Raw genomic sequence first — 20,098 nt, forward strand, 5'->3', positions numbered from 1 at the left:
TATATATAGAACCTCTCTAATTCCTAAGTCTTGTAGCTAAGTATTAAGTAAGCATTTAAGTATTAAGGTAATAAAGAGAGTTGCTAGAAAATAGACAAAGAATAAAGAAGCTTATCTATAAGAATACCTATATGCTTAATTGCATATATCTTTATAACTAAAAGAGATATAAGTAAACGGTTTTAATATTTAGAATCCTTATAATTTTAGCTACAGAATAGTGTATAATTTATCTATATATCTTGTACATAAGGACTTACAGACATACTAGTCTGTATAAAGACTAGTACTAACATTCTAAGTAAGCCCTACATACTAAGGACTTTAACCCTACATACTAGATAAATACACTATACTATAAGCGTATTTTTATATATAATAATATGTATTAATAATCTAGGATTTTATCCCTTAGGCAAGAGTATAAATAAAGAGTTTTCCCTCTTCTATTTTACCTAAAAACTTAGACCTTATAGATATATGCATACAAGCAATATACAGACTTTCTGCCTACACCTTTAACTTACCCTTATCTTATCCTTATCTAAGATATCCTATCTTATCTACCTACCCTATTCTTATTAGTATATAGCCTGTAAGTAGGAGAGAGAGATTAAGGTAATTAAAGGTAATACTTACTGATTAAGAGTAATAATAGCCTAATTAAGAGCGACTATGCTAGCTAACCAAGCCTAGCGGCAGGTCTCCTAGGTTTCGTAGCCGACTACCTAGGTAGGTATCTAGAGAAAGTTATAGTGGGTAGTGGGAGTGCAAAGCAACTTTTATATACGGCATATGCATTTATGCAGAGCTGTTTTAGAACCAGTGTGGGTAGGTACGTACCCTCGTCAAGCCCCCGCCCCCTCGGTGGCCTGGCTGACCAGGCTCGCTATCCGTACAGCCCCGCCAACTGGTTTCTGCCCTGCAGGCGAGCGCAGAGATCCGGCGTCAACTACCACCCAGCCGACGAAAGGAAGACATTTATTACTGGTCCGTCTTCCAAACGTCCATCGACGATCCGGGCATACCACCGTACCGCAACGGGGGGGCAAATCGATATCCACAAGAGCTTTACAACCCGCACTCGACAACATTTCGCGGATTTGGGCCATGATCTGAGGACCCGTCACGGGCACGAGTCGCACCTTCTTCCGCCATGATGGACGACTTCGTCAGCGAGTCGGATAGCGACTACACAAGTTACTGGCGAGACTGGGTGAGTTTGCAGCGTGTATATACTGGTAGACTTTCGTCAACGATCTGCGCGCGAAGGGCTTCCAAGAGCAAGAAGGCGCACGCGGCGGGCTGGGTGCGACGCAATTGCGCTCGTCGCGCAAGTTTCCTCGGGATTTCAACTCCGCCGCAAATCAGTTTCGGCCGCTCGAAAGAAGCCACCTGAGAAACAGCAGCTAATGAGCGCCTTTGCCTAGTTCATCTCCTCGCGGGGCAACGAGTACTTCTGCGAGATTGACGAAGATTACCTCACAGACCGGTTCAACCTGACTGGGTTGAACACGGAAGTACAGTACTACCAATATGCCCTTGACCTCATCACCGACGTCTTCGACCTGGATTGCGACGATGAGATGAGGGAGACGATTGAGAAGTCCGCGAGGCACTTGTACGGTTTGGTACACGCCCGCTTCATTGTCACGACAAGAGGCCTTGCAAAGATGGTATGCTGCATTTCTTTCCGGGTTTCCCTTCCTCATCCCCGTTTTGGACAGATGAGGCGGAGAAAACGTGACGCGAGAGTCGGAATTTTGGACGAACCACACGGCTAACATGCACGCCCCAGCTCGAAAAGTACAAAAAGGCCGACTTTGGCAAATGCCCCCGCGTCATGTGCCACTCGCATCCGCTCCTACCTATGGGCCTCGCCGACATCCCAAATATGAAGCCCGTCAAACTCTACTGCGCCCGCTGCGAGGACATCTATAACCCCAAGTCGTCGCGTCACGCCGCCATCGACGGCGCTTACTTTGGCACCTCGTTCCACAACATCATCTTCCAGGCCTACCCGGCCCTTATCCCGACCAAGAGCGCCGAGCGCTACGTCCCGCGCGTCTACGGCTTCAAGGTCCACGCTCCGGCCGCCCTCATCCGGTGGCAGCACCAGAAGAAGGATACGATGCGCCGCCGTCTACGCAAGATGGAGGTTGACAGCGGCTTCCGCGATGAGGACGTCCTTGAGGAGGAGGAGGAGGAGGAGGATGACGTTGAATTTGAGGGCATAGAGACTGCCCGCCCGGCCGGTGCCGATGAGGGCGTGGCTATGACGTGAAGAGGCCAAGGAAGAGGTGGCCAACATACTGTGCGGCATTTTCACTAAGGATGCTCCTGATAGGCATGATGGCTAGCAAGTCACATCAGTATCGCACTTATGAAAAGGGCAAAGGGGGTGAGTGACTGTCTTGTGCCCCATTATGCTCTGCTTGGCCTGCTTTTCCTAGTTTGCCCTTGTCCTGCTTTAGTGGACTCGGACCTCCAGTATAATGATATGATGGCTTTCATGATCAAGTTGCATGCCTATAATGTGTTCCGACCGTTCAATCAGAGACAAGACGGCCCGATCAAATGGGCTTGTATCTGGTTAAGACTGCGTTGTCAAGGACCCATTGCATCTTTCAGAGATGATGATACATTCAGAAGACACAACGGCATTACTTCTCTGCGTTTAGACCCTGCTTTTTCCTCAAGTAACCAAACGAATGCCACCCGTTTCACTAAGCGTCACCAACATTTGTTTGGCGCCAAAGCGCATCACATGAATGGCCAAGGCGACTCTGGTGCAATTGGCAGTAATAATTATTTAGAACAGGGTATAAAAATTTGTCATAGCCACAAGTTCTATTCCATAACGTTCGTATCTGCATGCCATGCCTAGCCCCCGAAAAGTAACAAATTGCCCTAAGCCGCCAAGCCTTTTTTTTTTCAAGGCGGGTGGTATACCGTAAAACTCCAATGTCCGACATGCCTAATGCAAAAAAAAAAAAAAAAAAAGTGAAATGGGTGCCACCGTAACCCATTAGAAGCGATTTTCAGGTTCCGGCCCTTCATGAGAGCCAGCCTTGCTGATATACTGGGTCGAAGATGCTTGGCCTACAACTGGCCTGGCCATGTATGCTTCCTCCTCGTCCCCTGCCCTGACAAAGTCGCCCTTCTCTGTCGCATAGCTATATGACCCTACACCAGACCACCATGCCTTGTCGTGGCTTCGAGGGCCCCAAGCCCAGCCAGCACCCTGGCGGATGGGGAGGTGGTAGTAACGGAACGCGAAAATGGAAGTAAAGATGCCGATCAGGTAGCCAAAGAGAATATCGAAACCGTGATGGCGGAAGTCAAACCAGCGAGAGCCAGCAATAAAGACGGATGCGAACCATGGGAGCACCACGATGGTCAAGAGGTAGAGAGGTGGGGCAGCGGCTTGACGACGGACAGCAGTAACAATCTTGTTGTGCTCGGCCAAGTTCCTGGCAGTGCCTGCCGAGTCAGGGTTCAAAGAGCCACTTTCGCCAGACCGTACTTCCTCATAGCTGGCGCCAGACTTTTGCAGACGGGAGGGGAATGCCGAGTGAGACTCGGCGCCGTTGTCAGAAGCCACAAAAGGCATGGTGACGGCAAACTTGCTTGCTAGGAAGAGAGACAGGTAGATCAAGCCAGCGGCGGCAGAGCTCGAATGGCCGGACGGATAACTGCGAAAGCCGTCATCAAGTGTGTGCGAGTCGGTATTCTTGCAAATATTGGCAGACACAAGCTGACCAAATCCAGTCGCGCCGGTCAAGCCGGTAATGTTGGCGAAGGTGCCGCCAATGATGTAGTCCTGGATGTGGTCCAAGTCGGGCTGGCATCGCGACAAGAGGTCGGGCCTAGGCTTTCCAAACATGTTCTTCATGCCGTTCGTGATGAAGAAGGCGCCGACATGGGCAAGAGCGAGACCGAGGTAACCAACATGCAACTCCCATAGCTTACGCTTCCAGATGAGCGACTTCGGGGTTCCCTTGGGAACGGTATTTCCGGGAACGAGAACGAGGCATACAACGGCGATAATAATGATGGGGAGGGCGACTGCGATGACGCCGGCCATCCACATGGGGACCGTCTCATGTTCGGTGAAGGGAAAGCTGCAAGATGAGAGGGTCAGCGGACAAAGCATATTAGAGGCACGAAGGGGGCTAAGGCCAGCCTTACGAGATGTTGGGGTCGAGAACAGAAAACGGACGCTTGTTCGGCTCGACAAAACCCAGAACAGTTGCAATGGCTCCGACGACGGCGAGGATGAACCAATCGAAGACGTAGGAACCGATCAAGGAGGGCGTCCAGTGACCGCGGCGCGGACGTGCAGAGCGCCTGTTGTAGGGCGCTGGTGACTCGGGCATTTTGTAGTACGAAGGCCTCGACGAGGGCGATAGGTTTGCGAGAGGGATGGATGAGGACATGAGGGGTTGAAAATGTAAAAGAAGGAGAGAGAAGGCAAGAAGAAGCAGGAGGTCATCCGGGAGGAGTGTGGCTCCAAGCTACTTCAGGTGGACGAACGAGAGAGGTAGGGGGAAAGAGAGTTTTAGTGTTATGGGGGTGGGAATGGGGAAGGGATCCGCAGGCAGGCGATGAAGGCACAGCGCGCGCGCGGAAGCGGTAGTGGCCGGCTGGGGGGATGACGAGGGTGGATGGCTGAGGTACAGGTACCTACTGGCTATAGTGGATGTGCTAAGTTACGTGGCGGTATTCTGAGTAAGGTGAGGTCGGATCAGGTGTAGGATGTACGGTGATGGTTACTTGAGTCGAGGCGCGAGGGAAATGAGCAAAGAAAAGAAAAGGCGTTTCCCCGTGGTGGTAGAAGCAGACAATGAACCAACGGCTTGTTTCGTGTGTGTGTGTGTGTTTGTGTGTATGGATGTGGTTGCAGTGAGCCTAGTGTTGTCCCTAAAAGATGCGGCGGGCTTATTGGTAGGTCAGTCAAGGTACTGTTGGGCAAGAAAAAGTTCTTCTTCTAATAGGATTTGTCCAGCAGACGTTTGAGTGGCCAGGGGTGAGAAAAAGAAAGATGTGCGTGAATGTGTAGGAGACGCGGGAGTTGGGATGAGAGCAAGTGTAGCAGGTAATTGTACTGAGCTGACAATCACACTACCTAATCCTTTGAGACAACGGTAAGGAGGTGACGAATGTAGTAAGCAGTCGCGTGGCAGTGCTGGTGGTGTGAGTGCTGCGCGACGACGGCGGCATTCCAGGGCGTCGAGCCGTAAGCAGCAAACATAGCGTCCATGTTTAGAAATGCATCCGTTTGAGGGGGGATGCTATAGAAGAGACGTCACAATCCATGTGATGAGGGATTGCCGGCAGTGCGCAGCGAATTGTTGAATTGCCTTTTGGCCACGCTAAGGCTCGTTCATCCGTACATACATGCGCGAACCTTCGCGAAGGGATTTTGCAGACGATCAATGGATGGGCGCGAGCACGAATGCTGCACTGTCACCAATTACTTTGCTCGACAACCATCTCCATTCAGCCCTTCAGTATTCTGAGCCTCGCCATGTTTCCCTCGACCAACGAACGCAGTGATGGTTCACAGCCCCGGGTATAGGACAGGCAAACCAACCGGCTGTGCAGATACACATACAACATACAACAAATAGGCACCGGCGCAGACGCAGGCGACATTGCAAAGGGTTCTGTACCAAGACAAAACCAACCCCCAAGTGATGTTTGAGAAGGCGCCGAAGGGAGCCCGTTTCGTATGTGCGACTTGAGCCGAAAGGGGAGGGAGGATTGCTCAGGTACGTATCGTTTCAATTCCAATTGCTGTCGCTAGTGGCTGGCCCGACGTCGCAGCCCCGTAAAATTCGCCTCGGAAATCACCTCTCGTTGGTCGCTGCGGCGTGGCTTGGGTCTTGGCGGTGGACCTGGAGACAGTCGATCCTGTCACTTCAACCCTTTGCCAAGAGTCTTGTCAGCTTCACTCCCTGACACGCCCATCTAGAGTATTCAACCTGCAACTGCTGCCATCATTATGTGAACCAAGGAGTCAAGGCAAGAGGATTGCGCAACGAAATGTTGTTGGTGAATCAACAACCCCGCCAAGTCAGCAGTGTTACTTCAATTGCCCACCATCCGGGGCTGGGGAACACTCGTCTCACATGCTTCTAGCAGTCCAGCAGCCAAGTCAACCTCGTCTCTGTCAACCCGCCACGATTAGACTCTCTTCTCGTCACTCTTGGATCTGCTATCCTTCCGTCTTGGTCCGTACTTCGGACCGGATTCATCGGCAGTGCGGCACTACAATACCTCGCCAATGTCACAAACGCGTGGCCTTCACCGAATCCCACCATACTCAGCCCAATTGTCCACCGCCCGGCCCGCCGGGGTATTCTCAACAGTATCCGTATTCCAATCTTTAATTTGGTCTGTTAACGAAGCGAGCGGGGCCTTTCGTCCCGTGAAGTGGCTGGCATTGTGTGTATGGCCCTGGCTCCTTCTTTGGATGGCGAGAGGATTTGCATACTCTTGGCATCTTGCGGCCATCACCACCTCCCCAAGTTACCACACAAGGAAGGCACTTGCGGACTGATTGGACTCGGCAGACGGCATTTTGCGAGTGCCAACCATGATGCGCCGGCTTTCCGGGCAATAATGTCATGGAGACCGCCGTGGTCCAATCCCGTCATCTAATGCAAAACATGACCGTACCATCAGGTCATACAAATATTGATTTCGGCACTTCTCCCTCTGCGTTGAGTATCATCCAACACGATCAGTTCACTAATACGATGACGTTGAGTGAAAGAGGCGACCACCAACATCGTGACTGGTCAGGTTTCCTTCCTCCACTTCGCTACACGCCTCTGCTCTCAGAATTTTCCCGAAATGTCGTTCGTTCGAGACCCCCGATTCCACCTCTGACCTGCAGTGCTCAGGGGCTTTCATTGGCTATGCAGATCTCGGCTTGTGCCTGATGGCCCTCGCCTTCTAGAAGGGTGACCCTGGTGAGGGGAATAAGCAGGGAGGGTGGCATTTTGCAGCAGAAGGAAATTTCCGATGACTTTGATGATTGGCGGTACGCCCATAAGCTGTAAATTTGGCAACAAAACTCGCTGCCTGTCTTTGCTCATTGCTTTGGCTTCGAATGTTGGTAGTGCAGCCAAGCCGAGATGATCAATCGAGGTTTGTATTCGCCGCCTGATGTCAAGCACAAACAGCGAAGCACCTCCCCCGATAGAATCGGCCCCGCATCCCCCGTGACCCGGGCCCCTGTGAGACCATCATTTCAACTTGGCTTGGATCACGACCGCGCATCGGTCAATGCTCAAGTAACCGCCACATACGTCCGCCGTCCGGGGCTGCATCCTGCAGAGTCCGGACTTTGATCTGCAAGCGTTCGCCCTCCTCGCACCTCTTTGGCATGCCGTAAGAGCGAGTTTGCTCTTCAACGATGACCACTACGTGAAGCAGGGAGAAGAAATACCATATCACCCACCTAAGGCCTAGTCCCGAGTGTAAGCCCCCCCGACGATCCCTACTGATGAAGCACTCCCTTTTAGTATGGGTCGTTGATTTGGACTTGCCCATGTTCGACCATTTTCGGTGCTCCTTGTGTGTCGTTCTGGTCGCTACCTTTGCCACCTACTTTGACCTGAGTTTCTCATTATACACAACCATGGTCTATTTGTTTCTACAAACGACTGGGTACGTTTCCTGTCTTGCCTCCATCCGCCCACACAATAAGCTTGGTTGCACTGGTCCCGAAGGGCTTAGACCTCTAGACGCTCCTCTTGAAGAGCATTCGCTAGCTGGACCCCGTTGGTAGGAGTGAACTTGCTTTCCGTCAAAGCCCATTCTACCTAGTCCCCTTAGTGTACAATCTGCCCATCCATCGTTCGGTTCATCTCAGTCAATGCGACGGCAGGAGGAGTTTATGTGAACGAATGCTTTCCGCACACCCGAACTCGCCTCCATCACGTACGACATAGCAGTAGTAATAGTCGGCGGCTTACACCCAAAATCAACCTAGCATCGAAATGGTTCTCAATCACAAGCGTTTCCCTCTCAACCGCGCCATGACACCAAGACAACACCTCTCGAGCCCCTGCGACAGGACTCGCGCCTCACCGTTGTGTCGATCCGCATCTATCGCTCCATGAAGCCAAGTCCCAGTCCTCTTAAATCGCTTCCCGCCACCGTACTTCGTGGCTAGATCTGACTTACAATACAATCCCCGCAGGCTTCGCGGAATCCATTCGTTCTTCCCATCCACATCGCGCTCGTTCTATCTTAAGATTTCCTTGGCGATTCTGCTCGTTCTCTTGTTCCCGATACTTGACATGACAGCGCTCGAATTTCTTGTACTCGCCCTCGCCGGCACGGTGGCAGGCTCGCCCTCTCTTTTCCTAAGAGGTGTCTCACCTGATAATACCTGCGGCACGACTGGAAATGGGGGTAACCCTTCGGCATACACTTGCCCGGCGGACTTGCCGTGCTGTTCAGTCAATGGCTGGTGCGGTTCTACCGGCGACTACTGCTTGACGTCCAACGGCTGCCAGGCCGTGTTCGGAACCTGTGAGCAGGACGGCAACCCGCCGACAGGCTCGGGTGATGATGGCAACTCGGGTACTGGACTCTGCGGCCCCGATAATGGGAACGTTAGTTGCGCCACAAATGAATGCTGTTCTGCCGCCGGGTCGGTGACTACCCATCTAGTGTGCATTGTTGTCAAAGTTTTATTCACTAACACATTCCTAGCTACTGCGGAACAACACCAGGTTAGATACTGCCGACATGCCGCTGACCTTAGAAAGATCGCCTAACACGTGGCAGACCATTGCAAGGCCCCGGACTGCCTCTTCCAATTTGGCCCAGCATGTGATGCTAACAAGATTCCACCGGGCCTCAACACCTCCAGTATCGTCCGAACCAAGCTCGGCCAGGTCGAGTATGGCGGTCCTGGTGTTTACAGCTGCGTTAACCCCGGTGACGTTGCCCTAACGTACGACGACGGCCCAGCCTCGTACACCAACGACTTGCTCGACCTCCTGAAAAAGTACAATGCCAAGGCAACGTTTATGATTACTGGGAACAACAACGCAAAGGGAGAGATTGACGATGCAGCCTTCCCTTGGGTCAGCACCATCAAGTATGCTATCTTCGTCGCATTGCCTTTGCTATCATGGCTGATTTTAGACGACAGGCGGATGTACGCTGATGGCCACCAAATTGCCAGCCATACCTGGTCTCATGCCGATCTGGTCTGTTTTCTTGCCATGTTAGCAATTTACCATTCTGACCCCCCTCTAAGTGCAAAATCACATCGGCTCAGCGCAGAGATGAGATGTACAAGTTGGAAATGGTATGTTGTGTCGTGAAAACAATCTCTATTCTGGCTAACTCTTCTCGAGGCCATCCGCAACATCATCGGCGTCATCCCTACCTATATGAGGTCGCTCCCTTCCCCCTATATTTTGAAACCCCAAACATACGCTGCAACCCCCACTGACTACTATCCGAAAGGCCCCCTTATTCCTCTTGTACGGCAGAGTGCGGCTGCGAAGATGACATGAGGGCCCTAGGATACTCGATCATCTACTTTGACCTCGACACGGCCGACTACCTGCACGACAGCCCGACTGAGATACAACAATCCAAGGACATTGTCGACCAGTCAATTTCGGTCAAGCCCGCCACCACTGACAACTTCCTCGTCATCGGCCACGACATCCACCAGCAGACCGTCTACAACCTGACAGAGTACATGCTCCAGAAGTTTCAGGGCAAGAAGATGGTTACCGTCGGTGAGTGCCTTGGCGACCCCAAGGCGAATTGGTACCGCGCCGACGTCCGCACCACCCTTGGATAAGGTGTGTCTTACGCTGGCGACATGGACCCCAGGGCGATGTCGCCTGAGCGGCGGCGCCAACTTGTGTGTTCACGGAGTCGTAAGCCCGCTGCCGGTCAGGGCGGAATGTGAATATTTTGCAAACAATATGTATATCTATCTCTGTATGCTTCAATATGTGGTCTGGAGTCGAGACACTCACTCACTGATTTTGTGTATTCACAAGTATATTGAAGCGAAAAGGACTAACCTGGTACTTGTCATGACTGCCTGCCCAATCTAAGCGACTCTTGTATGTAAACTGACGTTAATTCTTTATCATTTGTCGACTTAAAGAAGTGAGCTGCGCTGTTCGATCTGAGGCGTTGCCGTGGATGAGGATGGGGTGGATGACACGAGCAAGTATACAACAAGCACATGGTCAAAACCAACAAAACGAAACATCCAAATTGTTATGACGGCCTGGCTGCTTGCTTGTATGTCCAAGAAAGAGCACACATAATATCTCATGGTCCGGCCCGGCTCTTTCAACCCATCCATTTTAGAGTCACTAGATCCTCTGCGCAATTTGGCCTTGTTCATTCAGACCGGATGTGACTGAACCCTTCATGATCGAACAGAAAGACGCAATGCAATATATTTACCCCCCTGAACCCAATTCTCCGAACAGATATATGTACAACTTTTTGCACGATTGTTGTCGCCTACAACCCCCAACCCCCTCCAAGTGTGAGAGTGTGTGTATTGCCTTTCCTCTCGAGGACCGATCCTCCAATATCCCTCAGTCAAATACCCCCCGGACTGGAGGACTGATTAGACGACGAACCTGGCCTGGAATACGCAGACCAATGGGCCTCGTGTCTTGCCAGACTAGTAAAAGACAGAGTCAACGAACTCCAGCCAGACCGTCCGCTTTCGTGATATCCTTGACCTCTGACTCCATGCGCCATTCGTGAGACTAGAGAAACGAAGTCCCAATGCACTGGAAAGATGTGTAACCGACAAAAATAAGCAGCGCAAAACAGCTGCTTGAAAACCGACAGCTGAGAGTCTGAACCACGTAATCCAGACAGAAAAAGCAATAGGGCGAACCATCCTTCCCTCCCTACACTAACCCATGGGTCGTTTTTCTAGAGACCAAATGAAGCGCAACGATGGGATGATGCTGCACCATGAACGTGCGGGTCGTCGATCTATGCATTCGTAACAGTGGCCGTAAACGCTGATGCTCATCCAACCACTCTGGTCCAGGATATCCTGAAAGTCCAGAGTACGTTCCAAGACAAACAGAATGCGTGCGATGTCGCTAGTAGTCGTCTTGTTCTTCATCCTCCTCGGGGTAGTTGTCCTCCTCCCGGGTCGAGATCTGATCCAAAGAGAGATGAACGTCAACAACACCAAAGTGCTCGGCACTCTTCTTGGCCCACTGGCGCGTCAGGATGGATGCTGGACCATGTCAGTTTGGCAACGCATGAGCGACCGACGGAATGTATTTTACCCTTGAGAAATTTCTTGCTGGCGTACTTCTTGAAGAAGGCCTCGTGGACGACGGGGCGCGCAAGATAGTCGACCATGAGACGAATGACAGGCTCAATCTCGTCCTCCGTATAGCCAGCGTAAAATGCGATGGTAGCGTCCTATTGTTTTGTTAGCCAATGCAGCGACGGATGGGTTTATAGCCAACGTACCCAGTCACCTCGGTCGAGGATAAGCCGAGCCAGGTACATAGCGCCAGCTGCAACATGGCTGGGGCGATAGGCCATGAATCGATGGTCAAGGAGGCTGATCTCCATAAGGTACTTGCCAATGGTGCGGCACTGAATGTCGTAGTTGTCTGCTTTGCTGATGCGTCGAAGGAAGTTCATAGGATTGGGGTAGCTCAGGTCGTAGTTGAGAGTTCCGAGGACGAAGCGCTCCGCGCTAAGGATCTCAGCTTCACTGAACCCGTCGTCTGCAACGTGGCGAAAGTTGGCGACGTGAGGCGATAAAACCTCTTCGTACTTAGATGCAATGAACATGGCCGTGATTCCGACAAGCTGCAGGCGGTCGAGCTGGACAACTTTCTCGGAGAGGAAGCGATCAATGATGTTGATGGCCAAGAAGAGAGTCTCGGGGAGGAGGTGGAAGCGCGTGTGCACTTCAATCAGCCAGTCGACCAATATTCCACGCGTCTTCCATTCCAAGTCGTCTTGGTGCTCCATGTAGTTGGGGTTGGGGATAGAGTTGCACTCCAGATCGCGAAGGTATTCGAAGATCTCGTTAGCATACTCGGCTACCATCAACGGATCATCCAGGTCCTCCTCATCCAGATTCCTAACACCAGACGGGTAGGTAAACGGCTTGTGGCTGCCGGCAGGCACAGACTCAACGGGGGCCGTTGAGGGAGGAAGCTCGGGTTCAGGTTTGGCTCGACGCTTCTCAGTGGGCTGAGTGGCATAATGCTTCTTGCGCAGGGGCTCGCCCTCGGCGAGGAGGTTATCGTCCTTCGCAGCGTCCGCGTTCGATGAGACGTTGTTGGGCTTCCTCTTGGGAATCGCGCCGGATCCGGAGCCAGGTGCCTTCTTCTCTTTGGGCACAGCGTTTCTGGTTGTAGCGGTGCTAGATTTCTTCGTGATACCGGTGGGTTGCGCAGCCTTTGAGACAAGGCCGCTTTTGCTCGCAGGCTTCTTTCCTGGGACAGCGGTCTCTGTCTTGTTGACGTTGCTGACATCGCCGAGGGCGGCGCGCTTTCGCTGCCCTGCTGGGTTCGCGTTGACGGCAGGCTTTTTCGTGGCGAGGGCGGCCTTTCCAGGAGCAGCAAGCTCATCAACGTTCAACGCGGCCGCCTTGGCACGCGTCATGCGCATTGATCCACTGTTCTCATCGTTCTCGTTTGACACGATGCGTGCACGCGTCGGACGGGTACCCTGGAGGCATTGGTGAGCAACATGTCGACGCGACGATAGTTGATCAGTGTAGATAAGGAAAAGGTAGATACTTACTGGTGGCATTTTGTCGATTGATAATGTGAAGTTGTGTATCTGAGATGCAGAAGTCTAGGAGGACGGGGTTAGTATTTGGACGCGTCTGGGAGGATGGAGCGCTACTGTGGCAGAGACAATGCAATGAAAATGGGAGCGCCACTAAGGATTTGGCAGATGAGCAGGCTGGCTGCTCAGGAAAGAGAGAGGGAGAGAGGGAGAGAGATCAGGAACGTAAACGGGGGTCGAGACATGCGTACCTTGGGAATGATGATGACGGGCGACTTGAACGCGGGCAAAACGTTTGCTCAGGTTCGACGCCAAAACACGGGTTGGGCTCTAATGAAGAGCAAGGAGGATTAGTCGCGTTCCCAGTGCCAATCGGCAGATGCAGAACTTTGTAGGGTGACAGGGAGCTGAGGGTATCGCGGCGGAAGAGGTAGTGGAGGTTAAGAGACTGGAACTCGGGGGGAACAAGATTGTTTATGTGAGAAGATGAGATGCAGGACGATGTGTGATGTGTTTTGCTGAGGTAGTGGGAACCAGAGGACGTGATGTGGTATGGAGTGGGTATTGGAACCGGGGCGACGGAGGGGGGTACGTACCGAAATTTTCAAGTCGCGGCTCGCTCGCGGTGGCCCTGGTCTGGTCTGGTCTGGTCTGGGTCTGGTCACCACAGTAGCGCACGTCGGTCCTTGGAGTGTGCAGTTGCAGCACGCGCAAACGACAGACAGGGAGTAGCTTCTTGACTCTCGCTAAAGGAAAGTCGCGCGCGTCAGGTGTTAGGGGTGTGTCTTTGTCGTGATGGATGACGGAGGGCCTGCTTGGTCGCGACTCGAATGGTTTCTACACACAAGGGTGTTTCAACTCTTTTTCAAATTCTCTTTGTGGATGTTTGTATGCAAGTGAGAATAAGAGTAAGAGAGAGGCAAAGAGAGGGGAGACCCCAAGATATACAGCTAAAGCACAAGCTCTAGTAATGTCTAGGTGGTGGTGGTGAATGGTGAGTTGTCCTGATATTGGACTGATGCGATGGCGGTGCGCGTATATTTGAGCGGTGCACAGGACCTGGTGGTACTAACAAAAAGCGATGAGTGTTTCTTGCAGCCAGATGAGATGGAGGCGCAGGAAGGTGATGTGTGTACCTGAAGGTGGGTAGGTGGGTTGGAAGGACGAGTAAATGTAGAATTCGTACTTTCGTGGGAAATGTGTTTGTTGACTTTGTGTTGTGTGCTGTGTGTGGCTCAGGTTGTAATTCAAGGTTTGGATGGATCTCTCTATATGGAGTGCAGTAAGGAATAGTCAACAAGGCCCGGAGATAATGCCAGCTTATGAGGAAAGTCGAGGGTCGTGGTCGCGGTCGTGGCCAAGCGAGAGTAGCTACGCGATTGCCCCGGCTGCACGCGAAAGAAGCTGTGAGGTCTGGTGGGGAGCACTGTGAAAAGAACTGGGAGAATGGAGCACTACCCCGGCCACAATAGCAATCAACAGTAGCAACCGCAGAGCAACTGGCTCATCATTGGCTCAGTTTCCAACCACGTCTCCATCAGTCCCGTCACGCTTCCTGAAGGCGGTCGTGTCAAGGCGTCTGAGGCTCAACTAGTTGACCAGCCACACTACTCCACTCCCATGACCGCGACTGTGGCTAGAGCTTCTCTCACGGGAGGGAAGGAGAAGCTAGCTTGCGGTACGTACCGAGCCTCGTTCAATCCATCGGCATCGGGATAATAATTATTTCCCAGAGCTCGAAATCTGCACTGATCTCAACCCCATCCAACACACCTGGGTTCGAAGCGATTCCCGAGCACGTCAAGGGACCTATTTTCGAGGATCATACGGCCCCTTGAGCCAGCTTTGGTTAATACTTGGCTCAATTGATGAGATCGACACTTTTCTCACACTCATTTCTCCCGCTCCGTGTCGTCGCCCTAACTTGTCGAGTTCGCCTTCTCCCACGCCATGTCGCGCTGACTGGCCTCTCCTGACAACAACCAACCAATTCGAGCAGGGAGAACAACGTACATCCGGGGTCTCGAAAACGTTTTATCGTCAGCATGTTGCAACCACGAAAGCTGATGTCGGCCCAGAGGAGCTGCGCAAGCATTCTGGGCTCGACCGCCTTCCGGGGGCTTGTAATCAGACAGTATGCCTCCGCCACGAGAAAATCTGCCGACAAGCCTGCCTCCGAGAAACCGACAACGACAGCCAGCGATTTTGCTGCCCCCGGGTCTGCCCCGACCAAAAGCAACGACTCCGTCATCATGCGCACCTACAAGCCTCGAACCCCCGGTGTCCGCCATCTCAAGCGACCCATCAATGACCATCTGTGGAAGGGACGCCCCTTTCTGCCATTGACTTTTCCCAAGAAAGGTCACGGCAAGGGTGGTCGCAACTCTTCTGGAAAGATCACCGTCAGACACCGTGGAGGCGGTGCCAAGAGGAGAATAAGAACCGTCGACTTCAACCGCTGGCTGCCCGGCCCCCATCTGGTCGATCGCATCGAGTACGATCCGGGGCGTAGTGCTCACATTGCGCTGCTCACGAATAAGTCAAATGGGCGCAAGAGCTACATTGTTGCGGCCGAGGGTATGCGCGCTGGTGACGTTGTCCACAGCTACCGTTCAGGCATCCCCAAGGACCTGCTCGACAGCATGGGCGGCGTCGTCGATCCCGGTATTTTGGCCGCCAAGACTGCCTGGAGAGGTAACTGCCTGCCCATGCACATGATCCCTATCGGTACCGTGGTTTTCAATGTTGGCTCAAGGGCCAAGGGCGGTGCTGTTTTCTGCCGCAGTGCTGGCACTTACGCGATTGTCGTCTCAAAAGAGGAAGAGACCAGGGATGACGGAACCAAGGTCATGACGGGCAAGTACGTCAATGTCCGTCTCCAAAGTGGTGAAATCCGCAGAGTCAGCAAGGACGCCTGCGCCACCATTGGAGTTGCCAGCAACCCGCACCACCAATACAGGCAGCTAGGTAAGGCCGGAAGAAGCAGATGGCTGAACATTCGCCCTACTGTTCGTGGCCTTGCCATGAACTCTGGTATGTGGTCCCTTGTCACGTCATTATACCAGAGAACGCCCATTCTGACCACCGCTTCCCAGTTGATCACCCTCACGGAGGTGGACGTGGCAAGTCCAAGGGTAACCGTCACCCGACTAGTCCGTGGGGCACACCGGTAAGTCACGCTGCATCTGGAGCCCGGCTCGGGACATTGCTAAACGATGTATTCTACAGGCCAAGGGAGGGTTCAAGACTCGCCGTAAGCACAACTTCAACAAGTGGGTTGTTGAACCCAGAGTACGCAACATGGGCCGGAGGAGAGACAAGAGCAGCTCTTAAACTGCTGGCGCATTTCGATTGTGGGCCTAGAAGAAGGGGGCTAAACGATATATGTGCCGAGCACGGGAAGAAGAGACTCGAAATGCTTGTTGTAAATGTATGGCATACATGTATTTGTATCATAGAGAGGTTTGCGCTGAGCTGTCGACTGATGATGGACGCACTCTGCCAAGATGCCGCAACTGGACTTACTGTAACACCACTTTCTGCACCTGAACGTTTCCTCCGGTCCTCGTCAGACTCGCACCCCGAGTTATGTTTGTGATGTACCACCGCTCGCTTGTTATGATGGGTTGGTTGTTGGTTGCGTCGACGCGAGCTTCATGGCACGCTCACCCATTTGCCTCGGTCCCGTCGTTGCCGGTATTGTTCTCCGGCCGTCGAGCCTATCGGCCCGTCCCGGCTCCGTACTCATCGTCACTGTTCGTTTTTGTCTCGCGCTTCCGTTGTCTCCAGGCCGCCAACCCCCCCTTGAATGTCTCTTTGTTCGACTTTTTTATCGCCTCGAGCTCCTCCTTGGCCTGTTTCTTGGCAGCTTTGAACTCTTCCTTCTCGGCCCTGGCCTCTCGCTCTAACTTGTCATGCTCATCCATCATGGAAAGAAAGCGATTCCACGTTGGAGGCGGGGAGAGGCTGTTCCCCCCGACTATGATCCAAAATATTTTCGGGACCTTTTTATCCCCGGAGACGGCGTTCTTAGACATCTTTATCAGAGGCCTGCATATATATATATATATATATATATATATATATATATATATGTGTGTGTGTGTGTGTGTGTGTGTGTGTGTGTGACACTTTGGTTTAGGGGTTGATTGATGGTTTTCCACAGACGCGCTGATGCCTCATCTGACAAGAACAACTGGCTTGTTTCGGGTCGATGCTGGATCAACGGGTCGTCGAGTCGGGTAGTCAAGCATCACCCGTTGGTTGCCTGGGCCAACTTGAAGCTGCAAAATTTATCCCGGTGGCGTTTTTGGTTGGACCGAGAAAGCCAAGAGCTCGCTCGCTCGCTCTCTGTTGTTCCCTTGGTTGCCGTTGGCTTTTCCACTGCGATCAACATGGCCAGCAAGTGGCTTTTTGAAGCTGTGGCGACGGACATGCCAATCCTTTCGTCACCGATTGTGGTGATTCGGATCAACGAAAGGGAGAGGTTTTACTTGTATAGCAATACCAACGATGAGTGAATCACACTAGGTGGACCGCCTCTATGGGACGACAAGAGCCTTGGTTAGGAACACACTTGCATTAAAATGAGTCCAGGTGTCCATCGCAGTCACCATGTCTCGGCTTGATTACGAACAGTCAAATGGGTCAATGTCAATGGAGTCAGATGCACCGTTTATCATGCCCGCCCACGGTATTCAACTTGGAAAAGAACGGGAGTGGGAGGGTGACAAAATGGCAACGTTTAGTGCACTATTGCAATCGAGTTGTATGCCAGTCGTATATAACTTGGCGAGTTCCTACAACAGCCAGGATACATGGATAGCGTTCCTCTGACAGCCATGTACAATTTTCTCACTCAGGGGAGCCTATTCTAGGTGCTGACCCAGCATTCCGGGTTCAATCGAGCCGTTTTGAATTCCAGACCCCAACTCCAAGATACGCCGCTCGTGTTGTTGTTGACGACCATTCCCGTCAAACTCCCAGTCTAATCCTAACCAAACCAACCCAAACAAAAGAGGAAAGAAACCCCCCAAGAGCTCAAAGACCTTCAAACATGACGGATAACGTGTCGTACCTCGTCATATCCTCCATTCGTAACACATACTAGTGGGTTCTGGCGCTCATAGTGACCCAATGCGCTCTTCAACGCTGCCAAAGTAGACAATGGGGCGCGGCTCGAGGATGTCGAGCTCGCTGCCGAAGCTCTTGCGTTCTTCTTCGAGGTCAAGCATCGAGGGCTGGCGGAAGACGATACTGTTGATGGTGCCAACGGGAGACGATGATGTGGTGGCGTATGAGCCCCTGTCGCTGCTTGTACGAGAGGAGGCAGATGACGAGCGGCGGAAGGTGGTGCGTAGTGTGCTTGGCGAGAAGCGGGAGGCGATGGACTGAAAGCGAGATGACTGCATGATGGGCGCGTTATTGTTGAAGGCTATCGACTCCTCGTTGATGGTTTATAGGTGCAGGATGATTCTTAGGATTGCGGCGAAGAAGATAGTGGGCGTCCGACTAGGAAGCGCCTAGAGGTGTTCTTGTGTAAGTGGTTGGACAGAGAGGCGCAGCCCAGGTTGTTAAAAAAGACAAGAATGTCGAGAATCAAATGGTTCGATGAAGGGAGGACAGTTGGTTCCGCGAAAGGACTAGGGAACGAGCAGATGTCAGCCACCGGGTAGGGCCTAGTTCGAAGTGAAGAAGTTGGATTAGAGAATTGAGGGTGCGTGGATTGTGTTGGTCGTGCAAGAGTGGGAATGGGTGAGATTATATCAAGTATTAAGAAGGACCGAGGGGGCTGAGGGATGAGAGAGAATAAGAAGCCGGTAGTGACGTGGAGAGTAGCCCAGCAGCCGAAGCAGCACTGTAGCCCGGCAATGACAAGCAGATAGGCCCCCCTGGTAAGGAATCAACCGCAGGTGAAGCGAGTTGCCGAAGAGGGAACAAGGGGTTGCGGGAGGTGGGCTGGGGAACGGATGAGGAGGTCGAGAATAGGGGAATGAAGAAGGTCGTGGGGGGTTAAGACTAAGAGGCAGTATGGAGACGCGGGTTCGTAGCTCAGGGGTGTGACGCAGACGGCATCAATGCGAGAGGGCCCCTCCAGGATGTTGCCTCTTTTGGCGACAGGGGAGGAGAAGACGTCCTCCGGATGGTCTGACGAGGAAAGCAGGGACACCGACACCCGTGAGGCAGATGGCAACTTGGTCTGGGGGATCAAGCGGTGGACGGATCGTTGTTCAGACGACGCAAAATTTGTTCTCTGCAAGTTTCGTGTGCATCTTTTACGCTGAAGACGGAGTGAAATGTACTGCCTTTCTGCAAGTCACCGAGGCAATAACGCAAATGCGAGGAGCTAAGGAATGGGGCGGGTGGGATAACACTAGACACATTGGGGAGTGAATCGAGATAATACAGGCAGGCCAACGTCGACGAGGAGACCAAGCTAGGCGTTAGTACAGCCCGTCCGTCCATTCTCGGGCTCGTTTTCTATGGTCGGAACTTTCCTGCATTCCCCTGTGTGGGCGATGCTGTTCCGGCCCCGTTCCTTTACTTGTTAATGGCCTACGTGGGTAGATCAAAGTCAGGGACGAGGCGACGCCTTCAATGGTGCACGAGATGGATCGCTGAGGACGGACCCAGGGAGAGGCATCAGAGAGTCAACAAAAGTGAAAGTGCAACTGAGAGCGAGAGGTATACTTGGAGATTCTGCAGCGCAGTGGCCTGCATACGAAGCATCGATAACGGCGCAAGGCAGTCTGAGGTCTGTAGCAGCCTCAAGCTCCGTCAGTCCTCAACGGGCAGAATTGTGTGATCGTCACTGGGGAGGGGGGAGAGCGACAGGGGCCATAAGGCAAGTGGATGTACCGTTTCCCTGACACAAGCATACGTAGGGTACGGATGGGAACGGGGCCGTCACCTTGGCGTGCCTAGTCTTGGCGTGCCACTGCCAAAAGTACTAGCGATCGATGTATCTTACCTTATGTCACTTGGTGCATAGGTACGGCGAGCCGATAAGATACGGGGCACGCAGAGGAGGCCGTCAGGGGTGGGCGCCCTACTGCTAACGACAGACGGTGCGACAGGCTCTGATGCAGACAAAAGAACGCACGGCTGTTTCAAAGGCATCCGCCCCAGCAAAATTGCCGATGTCATGCTCCATGGCTGACATTGACGACTCTGCCGGGCCCCCCTATCAAGTGCCCACTAGTCTCTTACACATCGTGTTCTGCATATTCCTCTCGCCCCAATGCATACCCTCTCACTGACACTTTGGTCCCTCGAGCAATATTGCGCTGTGACTAAACTCATTCGG

The 20,098-nt window shown here is 52.5% G+C and overlaps 8 protein-coding genes across 8 annotated transcripts; 4 read left to right on the plus strand and 4 right to left on the minus strand.

Moving 5' to 3' along the window:
• The first annotated feature begins 477 nt into the window (after window positions 1-477).
• CDEST_10110 (Putative casein kinase II, regulatory subunit, casein kinase II subunit beta) lies at window positions 478-2,514 on the plus strand. Its single transcript, XM_062926268.1, has 5 exons — window positions 478-595; window positions 659-835; window positions 902-1,216; window positions 1,431-1,676; window positions 1,799-2,514. Exons 3-5 carry the CDS (start codon window positions 1,157-1,159, stop codon window positions 2,282-2,284), a joined length of 792 nt encoding a protein of 263 aa, XP_062782319.1. The 5' UTR covers window positions 478-595; window positions 659-835; window positions 902-1,156; the 3' UTR covers window positions 2,285-2,514.
• Window positions 2,515-2,777: 263 nt separating this feature from the next.
• Window positions 2,778-5,043, minus strand: CDEST_10111 (Putative phosphatidic acid phosphatase type 2/haloperoxidase). The gene is made up of 2 exons (XM_062926269.1): window positions 4,192-5,043; window positions 2,778-4,124 (listed from the first exon to the last, which is right to left on the minus strand). The coding sequence occupies exons 1-2, from the start codon at window positions 4,437-4,439 to the stop codon at window positions 3,029-3,031; spliced, it is 1,344 nt and encodes a 447-aa protein (XP_062782320.1). The 5' UTR covers window positions 4,440-5,043; the 3' UTR covers window positions 2,778-3,028.
• Window positions 5,044-5,977: 934 nt separating this feature from the next.
• Window positions 5,978-6,411, plus strand: CDEST_10112 (uncharacterized protein). The gene has a single exon (XM_062926270.1). The coding sequence runs from the start codon at window positions 6,135-6,137 to the stop codon at window positions 6,393-6,395; it is 261 nt and encodes an 86-aa protein (XP_062782321.1). The 5' UTR covers window positions 5,978-6,134; the 3' UTR covers window positions 6,396-6,411.
• A 1,904-nt stretch (window positions 6,412-8,315) lies between these two features.
• Window positions 8,316-9,844, plus strand: CDEST_10113 (Putative chitin-binding, type 1, NodB domain, glycoside hydrolase/deacetylase, beta/alpha-barrel; the record flags this gene model as incomplete). The annotated part of the gene is made up of 7 exons (XM_062926271.1): window positions 8,316-8,671; window positions 8,734-8,753; window positions 8,809-9,124; window positions 9,179-9,236; window positions 9,287-9,337; window positions 9,387-9,427; window positions 9,499-9,844. The coding sequence occupies 7 exons, from the start codon at window positions 8,316-8,318 to the stop codon at window positions 9,842-9,844; spliced, it is 1,188 nt and encodes a 395-aa protein (XP_062782322.1).
• Window positions 9,845-10,364: 520 nt separating this feature from the next.
• CDEST_10114 (Putative cyclin domain-containing protein) lies at window positions 10,365-14,194 on the minus strand. The gene is made up of 6 exons (XM_062926272.1): window positions 13,389-14,194; window positions 13,044-13,310; window positions 12,805-12,858; window positions 11,512-12,729; window positions 11,322-11,460; window positions 10,365-11,269 (listed from the first exon to the last, which is right to left on the minus strand). The coding sequence occupies exons 3-6, from the start codon at window positions 12,811-12,813 to the stop codon at window positions 11,130-11,132; spliced, it is 1,506 nt and encodes a 501-aa protein (XP_062782323.1). The 5' UTR covers window positions 12,814-12,858; window positions 13,044-13,310; window positions 13,389-14,194; the 3' UTR covers window positions 10,365-11,129.
• Window positions 14,195-14,540: 346 nt separating this feature from the next.
• CDEST_10115 (Putative large ribosomal subunit protein uL2) lies at window positions 14,541-16,342 on the plus strand. Its single transcript, XM_062926273.1, has 3 exons — window positions 14,541-15,825; window positions 15,888-15,961; window positions 16,021-16,342. Exons 1-3 carry the CDS (start codon window positions 14,838-14,840, stop codon window positions 16,123-16,125), a joined length of 1,167 nt encoding a protein of 388 aa, XP_062782324.1. The 5' UTR covers window positions 14,541-14,837; the 3' UTR covers window positions 16,126-16,342.
• Window positions 16,343-16,511: 169 nt separating this feature from the next.
• On the minus strand, window positions 16,512-16,829 carry CDEST_10116 (uncharacterized protein; the record flags this gene model as incomplete). The annotated part of the gene is made up of 1 exon (XM_062926274.1): window positions 16,512-16,829. One exon carries the CDS (start codon window positions 16,827-16,829, stop codon window positions 16,512-16,514), a length of 318 nt encoding a protein of 105 aa, XP_062782325.1.
• A 710-nt stretch (window positions 16,830-17,539) lies between these two features.
• Window positions 17,540-19,020, minus strand: CDEST_10117 (uncharacterized protein). Its single transcript, XM_062926275.1, has one exon. It carries the CDS (start codon window positions 18,201-18,203, stop codon window positions 17,916-17,918), a length of 288 nt encoding a protein of 95 aa, XP_062782326.1. The 5' UTR covers window positions 18,204-19,020; the 3' UTR covers window positions 17,540-17,915.
• Window positions 19,021-20,098: the final 1,078 nt, after the last annotated feature.

The sequence above is a fragment of the Colletotrichum destructivum genome, chromosome 6 (assembly GCF_034447905.1).
Source record: "Colletotrichum destructivum chromosome 6, complete sequence".
NCBI lineage: Eukaryota > Fungi > Ascomycota > Sordariomycetes > Glomerellales > Glomerellaceae > Colletotrichum > Colletotrichum destructivum.